This window comes from Lathyrus oleraceus, chromosome 1 (assembly GCF_024323335.1).
Source record: "Lathyrus oleraceus cultivar Zhongwan6 chromosome 1, CAAS_Psat_ZW6_1.0, whole genome shotgun sequence".
Lineage (NCBI taxonomy): Eukaryota > Viridiplantae > Streptophyta > Magnoliopsida > Fabales > Fabaceae > Lathyrus > Lathyrus oleraceus.
In genome coordinates this window covers 160,147,347-160,162,674 of record NC_066579.1, presented here as the reverse complement: position 1 = coordinate 160,162,674, position 15,328 = coordinate 160,147,347, and the positions used below count along the sequence as shown (strand labels likewise).

At 39.4% G+C, this 15,328-nt stretch overlaps 1 protein-coding gene across 3 annotated transcripts in view; it reads left to right on the top strand.

Annotated features, from left to right (window-relative positions):
* Positions 1-13,416, top strand: part of LOC127124232 ((+)-cis,trans-nepetalactol synthase NEPS2) — an 84,284-nt gene extending 70,868 nt beyond the window's left edge. The window contains exons 2-3 of one of the 3 annotated variants that reach the window (XM_051054145.1): positions 12,319-12,556; positions 12,633-13,416. In XM_051054145.1, coding sequence (XP_050910102.1) covers positions 12,319-12,556; positions 12,633-13,166 — 772 coding nt within the window. In that variant the 3' untranslated portion in view covers positions 13,167-13,416. Of the gene's footprint in view, positions 1-12,132; positions 12,557-12,632 lie in introns of those variants that run through there. The other 2 variants (XM_051054144.1, XR_007803866.1) reach the window with 2 other exon arrangements.
* The last annotated feature ends 1,912 nt before the right edge of the window (positions 13,417-15,328 follow it).

Sequence of the window (15,328 nt, the reverse complement as noted above, 5' to 3'; positions counted from 1 at the left end):
AGTTGCTTCTCTAGGTCTCTGATCTTCTTCTGATAGTTGGCTTCTGCTCTCTGCAGTCTCAAGCGCTCCCGATGTTCTGCGTCTAACATGCTCTCCATCTCCTCGTAGGATCTCTTCTTGTTCCTTGCTCTGCTAGCATCCTCTCCTTGCACTTCCCTGAGTTGATGGGCCAAGTGCAGCTTATCAGCTTTAGCTTTGTACAGCTCCATCTGGGTATCTTGCTCCTTCTCTCTCAAACGGCGATTCTCCATCAAGGCTTGCTTGTAGTGCTCTGCAGGCACACTATCAGCAAGGACCAAAGGTGGTTGCTCTTGCAACGGCTCCATCCTATCATAGGGTAGCAGCAAAGTTTCCACTCTCTTCTTTACCCAATCGGTGTAATCGGGCATTGCAATGGCAAACTTCTTCCCTAAGACGGATCCATCCTTCACTCCCACATCTCTCCAGGCTTTCCCTATCTGCTCCAACTTAGCAGGGTCATCCTTCTTCTCAAAACAAAAACTTTCGGCCATCTCATCTTCGAGCGGTCTTTCACTCATAACAAACCCTAGCTGGCGAAGAGAAAGAACTGGATTGTAGTTGATGCAACCTTTGGTCCCTATGAGTGGCACGCTCCGGAATTCACCACAACTTATGATGACATCCTTCACATCCATCCGGTACGACTGCCACCTGATGTCATAGGAAGTGAGCGACATGACCCTCTGAGTCCACTTCAGAGTGCTCTGGGTATCCACAAATGGTCCACTGGCTGGCAGAAGAGACATGAACCATTTGAACAGAAGAGGCAGGCAGCACCTGATGGCTCCTCCCTTACCATGCCTGCTGTGAATGGCATAGTAAGTATCTGCTAGAAGAGTAGGGATTGGATTCCCTCTGATGAAAATGCTGATAGCAGTGAAGTCAATGAAATTTGGCATACTGGGCAATAGGATGACCCCATAGATCATGGCAGCTAGCTGTGCGTGAAAAACTTCCCAATTCCCCTTTTCTGCTTCAACTCTGGCTACTCTCAACAGGAACTTCAATGGCAGACCTACAACCTCTCCACAGGGCTTCCAATTCTCACCAACTTCCTCAACACTCAACCGGAGAGCTCTGGCAATCAATCTGAAGTCGACCTCCTTTGGGACGTCCAAGAAGGGAGTCTGATGCTGAATAGGGATACTCAATAGGATAGAATACTCTTCGAGAGTGGGTGCAAGCTGATAATCCTGGAAAGTGAAGCACCTGAGCTCTGGGTCATAAAACTGAAGTAGTGTCTGCAGAGGCACCGGGTCAACTACTGTCTTCAATACTGTCAAGATATCTCCGTACCGCCCAACAAAACTCTTCAGTCGGTCATCTATCACGAGGCTACCCAACTCAACTAGCGGAGTCAACAGCTCACGGTGGAAACTGTAGGAACAGGTTTTCCGCTTCGGCTCGGGGACCGTTGTCATCTCTATCAGTAGACAGACTCTGGAATGTACCTGAGAAATGATATGCATGCAGGGATTAGTTTTTTCTTTTTCTCTCTTTTTTTTTGATGATTTTTTTTTGATTTTTTTTTCAATGCGTTTCTTTTGAAAAATAAATATGCTATGATGCACATGATGCAGACTGGACTGGCTGGTTGTGCAAACTCTGATACTAGGTCGAAGCTTCAGTCAAAATCGGAACATAAATCCCACTTAAGGTTAACTGAACACTGTCTGAACACAAAGTCACCATCAGAACCAAGTCACCAACAGAACCGAGTCACCAACGGTACCTGTAATGAAATAACCCTTCCCCACTCACGGGTGTAGTCTAGGCCAGGGTAAAGCTGAGAGAAACGCAGCATAAATAACCTTTCGCAGAAATACTATCATATACACACCCGAAGTATGTAACGACAGTATCCCACCAGGGTCTGAACTGCTCGTGATATCAATGTTCCGCTAAGTGGCGCCATACCACCCGCTTCCCATGAATCACTCTATTCCTAATCATCCTAGATTTTCACTCATGGTCTGGGTATTGGACCTTTTACCTCAACTGACTCCCCCCCCACACAGAGAAAAACAGACAACCAGCCAGGTGAACAGATGAATAAATGCAAACATTAATGCAAACATAAATGCAAACAATAGACAATGAATGCAAACAGTAAATAATGAATGCAATAAATAAACACAGCACAAAGCAACCAAAACCCTAACCTAGAGAGCGCTAGGAGAGACTCGCTCAGGGAAGATGGACCAGCATAGGTCAACTTCTCTATGTCCCCAGTGGAGTCGCCAGCTGTCGCATCGCGCGAAAAACCGGCGGGAAAAGAAGAACAACAGAGCCGCCACCGTGCGTTATTTATCCCAAAAAGAGGGAAAGGAAACGCTCAGAGTAAACCTGGGAAAAGACGTGGTCTCGCGACCAAAGAGAATGGGTTCGGGAGTCGGTTATGCGAAGGGAAGGTATTAGCACCCCTACGCATCCGTAGTACTCTACGGGATCCACGCACAAAAGGAAGGAATATTGGTTGCTAAACACTGCTCAAATACACACACACACTGGCTGAAAGAGACACAAGAAACTGACTGAAACTGACTCGGCAGGATATCGCATCCTGGGCCTACTTAGTCTATCAGGCATAGACATCAGAGTCGAAGTAGTTCGGACTGGGGAAACGACACATGCTCGCTAGGATATCGCATCCTATGCATACGTATCTTCTCGGACGAGAGAAGAATCAGAGCATTCGTAGCTCGGCTGACACGCACACAAACAAACAAAACACAGGCAAACGTGGAGCCCGACTGCCAATTACTGGACTTATGTCAGCATCCGAACCTAAACGCACACACACTGGAACCCAAATGCCACTTGATGGACTTACATCAGCTTCCAAGCACACAACAACACAACAAGTTAATAGGGAGTCGGGGACTCGAGCCTATAACTGTCAAGCACACACTCAAACAGACAAACAACAAATTGCTAAGGAGTCAGGCACTCGAGCCTAGCAACTGTCAAACAACACACGCAAAAAGAAAAAAGGGCGCCCGGAGAGATCAGCTCAATCTCCTGCCTACATACTTCATCTGGTATGAAGATCAGGGCGATGTAGTTCCCCTACGCAGGGATAAAGGACTAGCCTAACCAGATAACAGAGGGAGACACAACTAGGGAGACTACGACTCGAGCCTAGATGTTATCATGCAAATCAACCCTAAGTTATGGTTTCTAGCTAAATGGCACAAGGGCCAACCTATCCTAAGCATGGCTCACACAGGAAGCAAGCCACACATACTTAACTTGCACGGGAAGCAAGCCAAGCAAAACCTAACTTGCACAGGAAGCAAGTCTAAACTAATCCTAACTTGCACAGGAAGCAAGTCAAACAATCCTACAAGCACAGATAGCACACGCTATACACAAACAAGTGGCTCAAACAAGGGTTAGGTTTTAGTCAAGGGGTCATATCAACCTCGACAAACAAACCTCTGGAACTGGGTGAATGTGCTCTTAACCTTGCCATTGAGGGGCTAAGGTGAAGCAGATGAAAGGATGAAGTGAGGATGAGACCTCACAGCTCTTATCCCTGGCCTGGGAGAGCTTAAGACAAGAATGTGTGGGTTCAGAAAGTGGGAACCCTTCTACACATTTAAAACTGACTCAACTGTACAATTGTACAAGATCTTAGGTTTGTATCTGAAATGCATCAACACAGTGGTGTGAGCAAAGCAGATGACACACTGAATAGTGGGGGATAGATTGCATTTCCCTACCTTCCACCAATTGCCTCTTCACTTAGGAGGACTTTGACTCCATGCAAGGACAAAATTAAACATCCACAAACATTGCCTCTTAAGGAGGACTTCAGACAGTTGCCTGGCCAGGTAACAGGCCAGGTCTTCCAGACTACATGAAGTAAAAGAGACATACCTCAATGCAAATTGCTTATACAAGCAAAGCAAAGCAAAAAGTTCACAAAGAACTAAGCAACTAAAGCACCTGAAACAGTCAAGCAGATGTTAGTATGCAACTTCAAACAAAACAAACAAAAACAGACAACCACAGTCCATTAGAGGCACATGGATGTGCAAGGCACAAGGCTTAGGGCATGTGAGCCAAGCCATCTACAAAACAAATAGGTTAGACAATGATACTCGAGTAAGCTCAATCAAAAGAATTGGTCTTAATGGCCATTTGATGGTCAACCTGAAATCACAAACTCAAAGGTGAGTAGCAGGACCACTAGGGCGAGCCTAGGGTCAAAAGTGAATGAGAAAGCCAAAACAGCAAAGGATATCCAATCAAAATCAAGTTTAAACCACTAGGAAACACAACCAATTGAATTCACATTCATATCAAACACTATCATCATTTCCTGAACCATTTAGGTCAAAACATGGCAAACAGAAGCTCATAGAAGTCAACAGCAAGACTTGCATCAAAAGCAATCTAAACATTTTCCAAAAATCATCAAATAAATCATGATCAAACCTAACACATAGCATGGTAAGCATGTCAAATTTCATCCCATTTAGACAAGTGGAAGGCAGTCAATGAAAATCAGAAAGTCAAAGCAATTTTGAACATGCTTAAGGAAGTCAACCAAACATGCATCAACTTAGAAAAATCATAAGTCAAGAATGGTGTATGATAAATGAGTGGGATCAAAACCATGGCAAAGATGAGGATGTCTAGTTATCTCATGCAAAATTTCATGTCCATCTAATAAAGTATGAGAATTTCACAAATGAAATGGGAACATGTGTCACACAAGGGCAACATTTGTCTAGGCAGGGAAGGAAAATCTCAAACAAATGGAAAATAGTTCAATTAAATCCAAGGAAATTCACAAGTCAACTAGACATACAAGAGTAAGCTCATGCAAAAAATCAAGTCATTTGGAGGTCAAGAAGCATGGTAATGAAAATCATGAAGTTGGACATCAATGGTGTGACACAAATTGTCAAACCCTAATTCAAAAAATCCTATCTCACAAACCACAAATGATAAATCCACAAACTTTATACCAAAATCACCATGAATGTGTCTAGTTTAAGCACAAACAATTTGGGAGCCATTGGATACATTCTCATCATTTCACAATTGATTTGGCAAAGTGTACAAAATTTGGTCACATGTCACAAACCCTAAGGCCATTTAAAAACCACTCATCCAAAAATTCTGGAAAAATAATGATAAAAAAGTAGAGATCATAATGAACACAACACAAAAAATCCCATTCAAATTGGATCAAAAATGAGCAAGTTATGAATTTTGGAAATTTGATGAAATAATTGAAGAAATAAGATGAAATGATGAAACAAGAATGGCATAAATGTAATTCCATGGTTCACTAACTTAAACGCTGCGTTTTGGCCAGTAAAATGAAATGATTTGATTGGCTCGTGGGGAATGGCACAGTAACACGTGAGAGAAAAACAGTTCTGGGCAAAGCATTTGAAAAAATAGGGTTTTCTACTGCACTGTTCATCATCAATGATGAACAAAAATCCCAGAGATGGGAATCAAATGTACCATCATGATCAGCACACAACACACAGTCCAAATCCATTCATAGTTTTCACTAAATCGATCCAAACAAACAAGAAATGATCAAGAACATATTCAAACATGAAGCTTAAGAATCAAAGTTCTCACTCAATACAAGACCATTTCACACGATTCAAACTCTAAAGTGTTCATGGAAAGGAGATCTACATAATGCATAGTATCATTTAATAAATAGTCATGTTCAAAAACTCACTTGATTTTAAGCACAGTTGGGATGCAGTGGCGATTAAGTCGTGAGAGGTTGAAACAGATGCTCCATAACCCTCCAGAAGGTGACTGATGCAAAAGGCTTAGCTCACAGAAGCTTGGTTTTACCTGAATCGAGCTCTGCCATAGGAGGGTGACTGTTAATGCAGCAGTGGAAAAGGAGTTCACAGGTTGAAACTGATGATTGCCATGAGCTTGGAAAAGTATTTGGATGATGAGAAAACAAGAGCCAGGCTTAGTTCTTTAGAATTTCTTGACTGTCTTTGAAAAGTGAAAAAGAGGAAGTTTTTGGATCATGAGAGAATTTGGTCTGTCTAGGCCAACTGATTTTTGTGTGGCTTGTGTGGCTTGTGTGGCTGCTCCTCCTCTCAAAATGATGCTTGGACAATGTTTTTATGACAAGGCAGTGCTTGGTACTTTTGGGAGTTCTTGACAGATTTTAGACAAATGGCCAAGGTGTGGTTTTGAGCATGAGTGAATTTTCCTTGATTCGATGTGTTTGTGGTGTTAATTGTGTTTTTTAAAAATGACAGCAAAAGGATGAAAAGCCCTGCTGTTTTGTGTTGCTTTTTTGGTCCTGCAGGGTTTGGTTCTCTTGGGAGTTTGATAGATTTTTTTGCAAAGATGCCAAAGTGAGGTTTTTGGAGTGTGATTGAAACAGGTTGGTTCTACTGGTTTGTTGGTTACAACTAGTTTAGTTTTGATGAATGGATGGTAAAATAACAGTGCCAGGCTCAGCTTCTTGGAAGTTTCTTTTACTGGTTTTTGAAATGGCCAAAAGCAAGGTGAGGTTCTTGGAGCAGGAATTCTGGGTGCAGTGTGTTTTTTCTGCTAGGTGGAAGCTTCATTTTGACAGCAAAATGAGAAAAAAAAGAACTGCTATTGAATGTTGTTTTGTGGTTTTTGAGTTTTACAGCTTTTGTGTAAAATGCCAAGATGAGCTTGAGAGAATGTCAAGTTATGTTGGTTTGTTGCTGCAGTTTTTTCATAGCAGCAAAATGATGAGGAACCTTGTGCCAGGCAAAGCAGGTTGTGACGGGTAGAAGAAAATGCCAAGGGTCTGTACCAAGGCCTCAGTCAGGTTCTCTTGTATTGGCTTTAGTTTGTTATGTTTTGACAGAAAATGCAAGGCAAGGTTTGGTGCTGCTTGAGTTTAGACAGAGTGAATGAGATGCCAAGGCCAAGGGTCAAATGCAGGGTTTTTGTGCTGCTGTAGGCAATTGATTTTACTGCAGTTGGATGGTGGCTGGCAAGGTAAGGCAGGGTTTATGTCATTTTGAAGTCTTTGGCAGCAAAACAGAAATGCATAGCCAGAGTGAGGTTTGAGAGGAGTGTGGATTTTTTGTGGGAGTGAGTTGGTTTTACTATTGTTATGTTGGCTGCAGCATTTGTGTCCAAAAGGACAGAAAAATCCTGCATAAGCTTTGCTTGGATAGTACAAGGTATTGTTGGAAGCATGGAGTGGAAGTGTCCTTTCCAAAATTTAAGCAAGCAAGGAATGGCTTCTTGTCTTGCTGTTGATTTCAGGCTGCAAGTGAGGCTCACCATGACAGAAAAATGCTGCATAATGCTGCTAGTACAAGGCATGGTTGTGGAAGCATGGACAAGTATGGTGAATTTGTACCTTTCTTACAATTCAAGCAACCAAGCAATGGCCTTATGTACTGCATATTTTGACTTTGCAAACACATTCTAAATGACATTTATGAGCTGTTCCAATTGGCCAAATGTTGAAAAAATGTTTATATCAAAAAGTCAACTCTTGGTCAAACTTGCATTTAAATGAGAAAGGTCAAAATATGCCATTTTGATTGGTGAAGTTTTGGCTCATGAAATTTATATTTTTGGAAAGAGGGGATCAAATGTGACTTGTAGGAAAAAACCCCACCAAAATTGGCCAAACGGTTTGAGAGATATGGCCCTTTGAAGTTCAAGATTTTCTGCAATCGATTCGATCATAACTTGCCAACCACACATGGGAATTGAGAGTTCTAGGACTTTTTGGAAATGGGAGAACAAGATCTTCAACTTTAATGTTGGGCAAAAATTCATTTGAGGCTTGTATCATGATGTAAGTTTGAGGATCAAGACTTTCCATTTATGGCAGGTTTCAGTTACAGGCCCAGTTTCCGTTTTTGGGAATTTTTTGATCTGGCTTCAAATTCTTCCATGATGGTGTTTGACATGATGTATGATGACTATTTGGACATGAATGAACTCTCACAAACCAATTCCAATCATCAAATCACTGATTAAATGGACAGTTGACCAACAGTTGACTTTTAGGGTTTCTGACTGATTGTGCATTGACTGATGACTTCCAAACCCTAATTCCTTGAGGACTTGACTTCAAATTATGTCCCAAGTTGTATGAACTCTTGATTATTGACCATGGTGCCCAAATTCCACAAGAATGACCACCATCCACTGCTTTGACTGACAGTTGACTTTTTTAGGGTTTTTGACTGTCTGTGTATGAACTGATGATCTCTGAGCCTTCAACCCTTGACCAAAATACTTCAAATAGACCTCCAAGCCATGTGAACTTGTTGGACAAACCCCAAGGCCTTGATTCAATGAGAAATTCCTTTGCTTGTTTGGTTGACTGATCAGGAGATTAGTTTGACCTAATTCTTGATTGCTTGCTCTTGAGGCAACTGAGGGACAATGCAAATGCTATGCAATGGATCATGATATGCTATGACCTAATATGAAAATGTATGTATAATGATAGGTGCAAATTTGAGGTGCTACACTAAGATGTTGTCATACTGCTCTTTAGTAAAACCAAATGATGGTGTGGTTGAACCTTGAGGAGATGCACTAGACGTACTGTCAGTATTTGCTGCAGCTGCAGAAATCCCTTGAGATTTTGCTTTGTTTCAAAATCCTGGAGGGTATCCATGCTTAATGAAGCATGTCTCAACAGTGTGATTGTTGCACCCACAGTGAGTACAAACACGGTTGTTGCTTCTCTGAGCATTGGAATTCTGATTTCTGGGACGAGAAGAGTTTGTGCCTTGTTTAAAGGCATAATTGCCTTCATGTGCCTGAACCTGCAATGCAGAAGCATCTTCAGCAGAACCTGCAGGAGCAACAACACTAGATGCCACACTATCCATTTCACGTTCTTGTTGAATTACAAGAGAAAAAGCTTTGTTGATGTCAGGTAATGGATTCATCATCATGATCTGAGATTTGGACTGAGCAAATTTTTCAGATAATCCTTTAAGAAAACGTATAACGTAATCTTGTTCCCTATACATCTTAACAGAATCTATAGCACCACACGAGCAAGGGATTGCGCAAGAGCAAAAAGGAATTGGCCGGTAATTCTCAAGTTCATCCCACATTACTTTCAGCTGAGTGAAATAGTTAGAGACGTCGAGAGTACCTTGCCGGAACTTGTATAGATCTTCTTGAATGTCAGAGATGCGGAAGATGTCGCCGTGAGAAAACCGTATCTGCAAGTTGTTCCAAACGCCATCGGCATTGTCAATCCATAGAATCGATTTCGCAATTGACTCCGAGATTGAACGCTGAATCCACGCAAGAACCATGGTATTACAACGAATCCATGGCGCATATAGAGAATCAGATACCGGTGGCTTGGCTAGGGTTCCGTCGATGAACTTCTCCTTGTTCTTGGAGATCAGCGCGATGTGCATAGAACGCGCCCAAGTGTGATAGTTCTTGTCCGTGAGAGGAGGCGTAACGAGAACAAGAGCGGGATTCTCGTTAGGATGAAGATAATACGGATTTGCAGAATTGGTTGTGAACAAGAGCGGAGAAGACGAGGAAAAACGAGAATAGAGAAGACGATCGCAGCAAAAGGAAACAATGGCTACCAGAGCTTCTAAAGCTCTGATACCATGTCAACAATGGTGGAAATCGTGTAACAGAATAACAGAAAAACTGTTAAGGGATGAAGAAGAAGCATTGTAAAGAAACTTTTCTTGTGTATCATTGATAAAAAAGGAAAAGATTACAAGATAAGAGTTTATATACAAACACTAAGAGGCCTAATAAGAAGTAGCCAACTGTACAATATATTATCCTATAGTAAAAAGAATAAAAGAATAATATAAGTTATTCTAATAGAAAGTTAAAGACAACAACGACCCCCTTTGTTGGCCTCAATTACCTTCCACTCAGAATTACTTTTGAATTATTGACTCTACTTTATTAAAGTTTTTTGTTTTATTTCAATTATTCAGACCATATGGGTCATTACTTTTTATAAAGTTTATGCTTAGTTTAATTTAGTTTGAAGTCCGTGTGGATCCTTCCCTATAAAAGGATCATTTGTGTGTTATGAAAGGCATTCGAGTTTTCAGTCTTAAAACTTGGAATTCTTGATTGCCATCCTTTGTAAGTATTTTCATAAATAAAAGCAAGTCTTTTAATATTTTCAACATGTCTTCCATGTCTTCCGCATATTATTTTACTCTTACAATTTATTTTATCAATAAATTCTTTATCTTTACTAATATTTCCACCATTATGATTATCATTATTAGTATTATTATTACTATTATTATTATTTTAGAGGTCCCTACCGCTCTCTGGTATTAGAGCCCGATTGATGGTGATTATTGACTTACATTATCTTTTACTAGATTTCTACTAGTTTTATATATGCATGCTCTTAGCACTATATGATCCGGATATAATCAGCCTGTAATTAAGGCACCGCATAGAAATTATTCCATACAAATGGGAAAAGTAACCAGCCACTAAGGCACCACACAAAAATGCATATGCCATGACATGACGATGATAAAATGCAAGCACGTCACTTAGAAAAATCCTGATAATTAGGCAATATACCATCTAAATAACAACATATCATCATGCACATGACTAAAATCATAAATTTTTAATAATAAATGTTACCTTTTAGGCAAACAGCACTCAGGCAACAAGCAAACACTACTCAGACAACAATCAACCACATACAAACATTTACGATACGTAATCACACCACTTAGGTAAACATACTGTAAAAATATAATTACACATAATGTTAATTATTTCATAATCAAAATAACTTTTACTAACAATTCCAATAGCAAAATCGAACTCACATATATCACCGGAGAGTGGCTATGGGTCCAACAGTTCCATCTCCTCAAGGGGATTGGACTCTTGCTGGCGTTGTTTGATGTTGTGGATGTCATCATTCATCTTTTGGTTATTGCGCCATAGCTCATCCATAACAACATGCATCTTTGCCACGACGTCGACATCATTGGTATTGCTGGTATCTTCTATCGTAGGGGATGAAACTCTCTTGTTAACCATGGTTGAAAATATTCGGGTGTAGGAGTGAAGGGTAACAACGAGTAGGGTGATGCTGATGAAGAAGGTGTGACCCAGGTTAATTTTACCGGGACCTCGCTGTATTGGTCAAAAAGTACAGGTGTGTGTCACCCCTGCGAGGGCAGGGGTGCTTAAAAGCCTTAACAGGGGTATAACAAATAATGGTGTTTAGGACTTGCCCTCGACGGTAAGAAACCATGTATGATGGTGTTTATGGTGGTTTTAGGAGTCCGGCTCATGTGAGGTGGGAGACTTTGTAGATGGACGATGTGCTTAGGTATAAGCGTACGAGGGGTGTGATCGATATGAGTTATGATATATCCTTCCTCCGTTAGGGGAGGAGTATTTATAGAGAACTTTTGGGCCTAGTATTCTCTTAGAAACGGTTACTTCCCACTCAGCCTAGTGCGGGTTTGAAGAATATCACTGGATATCTCGTTGTTGTGCATCAAATTATAAAGAAAACTAAGAATGCCTCACTTCCCAAGAGGTTGAGGATGATGAAAGTATATCATTGAACCCAATATAAAGACTAATTTGTTTTTTTTCATAATTTTATTTGTGTTTAACTAATACTAGCGTTCACGTGCTTGTCTGTCCGTTTTTTTTAATACGAAGACGGATAAAAATATGAACGGTATTTTTTTGTGTCTATTTTAATTTAAATTCAATTGATTTTGAATATCAAATATAAGAAAAGAAATTTTCCAAAAAAATGGTTTGACATCTCTTAGTCTTCTCCATGACACCGCGTCTATCAAGAAAGCAATGTTACTACTTAATACATTTTGGAAGGTTCTGAACCCGCAATGACGACATCAGATCAAACTGTCTTTAAAAATATTCAAACGAAAACAACTTTGCAATAACTGATTCATGGTCATGGATATGGATGTATTTATTTTGTGGCGCCCACTTTTGTTGACAATTTAAATCAATTTGGCGTGCTACTATTTTTGGTGATATATTTTATAAATTAAATAACAAGCCAAATATGAAACATTGATTACACTATGCTAAAATACACTTTCCGTGTTGAAACTAATGTTTGATTCATGAGAGCCGCGGTTGACGGTCCACCCAATCTGAAAAGATCAAGATGAGTTAGTATCATATTCCATCACGTCTCGTTGACCCAATCAGTATAAAAGGATAGTAAGGATCCATTTTCTATACATCAATAAACAAATCATTTTCCATACATACAAAAATGGCAGAATCTTCATCAACCAAAACCGGTCTTAGGTTAGCCGGCAAAGTAGCCATCGTCACCGGAGGTGCCAGTGGTATCGGCAAAGAGACTGCGCATCTCTTTGCCAATCAAGCTGCACGTATGGTGGTGATTGCTGATATTCAAGACAAGCTGGGAATTCAAGTGGCTGAATCCATTGGCACAGATAGATGCACCTTTATTCATTGTGATATTAGAATTGAAGATGATGTCAAAAATCTCGTTCAATCAACCGTCGATACTTATGGACAAGTAAGTATAATCTTTTATAAACACTTTGGATATTATACAAATAGACATTATTGACGTATGTTGAATTTTACTACAGATAGATATTATACACTGCAATGCTGGGATTATAAGTCCAAGTGATCAAACCTTGTTGGAACTCGACGTTTCTCAAGCTAACGGCGTCTTTGCAACTAATGCTATAGGAACGGCATTGTGTGTAAAATATGCCGCACGTGCCATGGTGGATGGTAAGGTGAGGGGTAGCATTGTCTGCACGGCGAGCATTTCTGCTAGCTACGGTGTCACGACAGGGACAGATTACTCGATGTCAAAGCATGCGGTATTAGGGTTAATGCGCTCAGCCAGTGTCCAACTTGCAAAATATGGTATAAGAGTGAACTCTGTGTCGCCAAATGGATTAGCAACACCATTAACTGAGAAATTACTAGATGCGGATGCAAAGACAGTGGAAGAGATTTTTTCAAAATTCTCCATGTTGAAAGGAGTGGTTCTAAGGACTAATCATGTGGCAGATGCTGTGCTGTTTTTGGCTTCTAATGATTCTGATTTTGTGACTGGTCTTGATCTTCGTGTGGATGGTAACTATATTACTAGTGACGCTGTAATTTAAGGGATAAAGCATCACACTTCTAGTAGTGCAAAGAGTGATGCACATGAAAGAAATAAATGGAATAAAGCATCACACTTCTGCAGTTTTCATTTGCTTTAGCAGGCATCTTATTTATGTTCTGTTCTGTGGTGTAATCTTTGTATCTTTAGGCATTGCTTATGCCTTGTATTAATGTAATATTTTCATATCATAAATTTTGTAATTTCTATTTTTTATGGGATGTGTTATCTATATTTGGTTAATTGTGTCACTTTCTTGTATTTTAATTTTAAGTGTTTAATTGTCGCGCCTTAATTAATATGTCTACAGTAATAGTTATAGTGTTAACTACAACAATCCATCTTCATCTAAGCTTTATCTTAAATACTTTTTTATTTGAAAAATAGAAATAGTGTGGAATAAGATAATAATCTTGGTCGGTTTCTTAATTAAGACACAAATTTTCCACCGGGTCTTAGTTTCATGACTTTCTATTCCATTCTTATTATTCCATTCTTATTATAAGTAAGTTTTCTTTTCATAATTTGTAATCAACTATGAAAAAGAAATATCTGTTTACACTTTTCTTGTACGCATTTATCAAAAAGAGGTGAAAAGAACTAGAAAACCACAAACCAACACGAATAAAATAAGAAAAAGAAAAACTTAAAGATTCAAGGCTCAAAGGGCTACATCTAATGGCGTGCTAGGTGAAATGTAGGGTTAGCGTGCTAGTCGAGATGGTGTTGTGCTGGGTGAGCAAAGGCGACCAAGGACACATGGAAGACATGAAATAATATTTGCTTGTTGAAGAAGATAACAGGCTGGTCAAGGTGTTAGACCATGGTAGGCGCATTAGGCAAGAGGACGATGCGCCCATCTCGAGGATCAAAAATTTTCCTATAAGAAAAGGTTTTTCTTTCATTGGAAAAGGAGTTTCGGTGGATCGGAGGAGTACAAAGTTAGAGTAGGATAAGAAAGGAAGTTTGAAGGCAAAAATGTTGCTTAGGTGAAAGGGCAGTTTCCAAAGTTGGCATCTCAAGAAGGACTCGTTGTTACGCAAATCATATGTATACATAGCTAAAATTTATATTATTAGGGTTAGATGTAGTAATTTTATTCATGTGCTAAATAGATTATGGTGTTCTATGTAAATCTACTCATGTTGTAATACTTGTGACTTTTTAATCTTAATACTTGTTTTAGCTTTGTAACCTAAAACATGTTTTCATGGTGTGACATGACATTGATAGGTGTTTGTCGTTATTAGATCCAAGATAATCACCTATTGAGTACTAATCCTAAACATATGTATAGACTCATTATCCACACGCATTGTGGAAGGATTAGTGTGGTGTTTCGCTCCTTTACAATTGTTGGGACTTAATGATTTATGTTGGTTAATAGTAATGTATATCGTTTTATGCATTAATCTAACAACGTGAAGATTGAAAATAGATACGAATGATAGTAACATGTGGCAATATTATATGTTAAGTAGAGAAGTATATTACCAACCTATGGATGTGCATGATAGATACATAATGATTAAATCTATCCCTAGCAAGCATTCTCACTATTAAAACCGACATCTCCAATTTTACTTTACGTTATTTATTTTCTTGTCGTTTACTTTTCCTGCATCACAACAAACACAAAACCCTTATCATGCTTAAGATACAAATCACAACAACCATGTATGTAAAGCTTCAAGTCGCTATGGATATGATAATTGTAAAATTTATTGGACACGTGACTTCGCACACAAGAGGATGTGAGTTGTGTGTTTCAGAAAAACTTAGTTTTGAGAAACTTTTCTATTTAGAATCAATTGGCACCAAGCTCAAATCAATTTGTAGGCATTGGCTAAGCGATTAGTGAGATCAAAATGGTAATAAAATATATTTAGACCTTACCAGTTATAAGGCGATGTCCTAATTGATTATGACACATTTTAGAACTTCTCCAATCAATTTCCATGAGGTGTCAATCAATTGACAAGGGCAAATACTTTTCCATATCTTTTATGACAATTCCTAACTTGACTGACACGATTTCGAAAAAAGTTTTGAAATTTTTTCTTGAGAAAAATATGTTTGAAAATTGTTTATGTGTGTGTGATTAACCATGTACTTTTACGAGAATGCCTTTATACTTTTACAAATGTATTCATTTAGACGTGC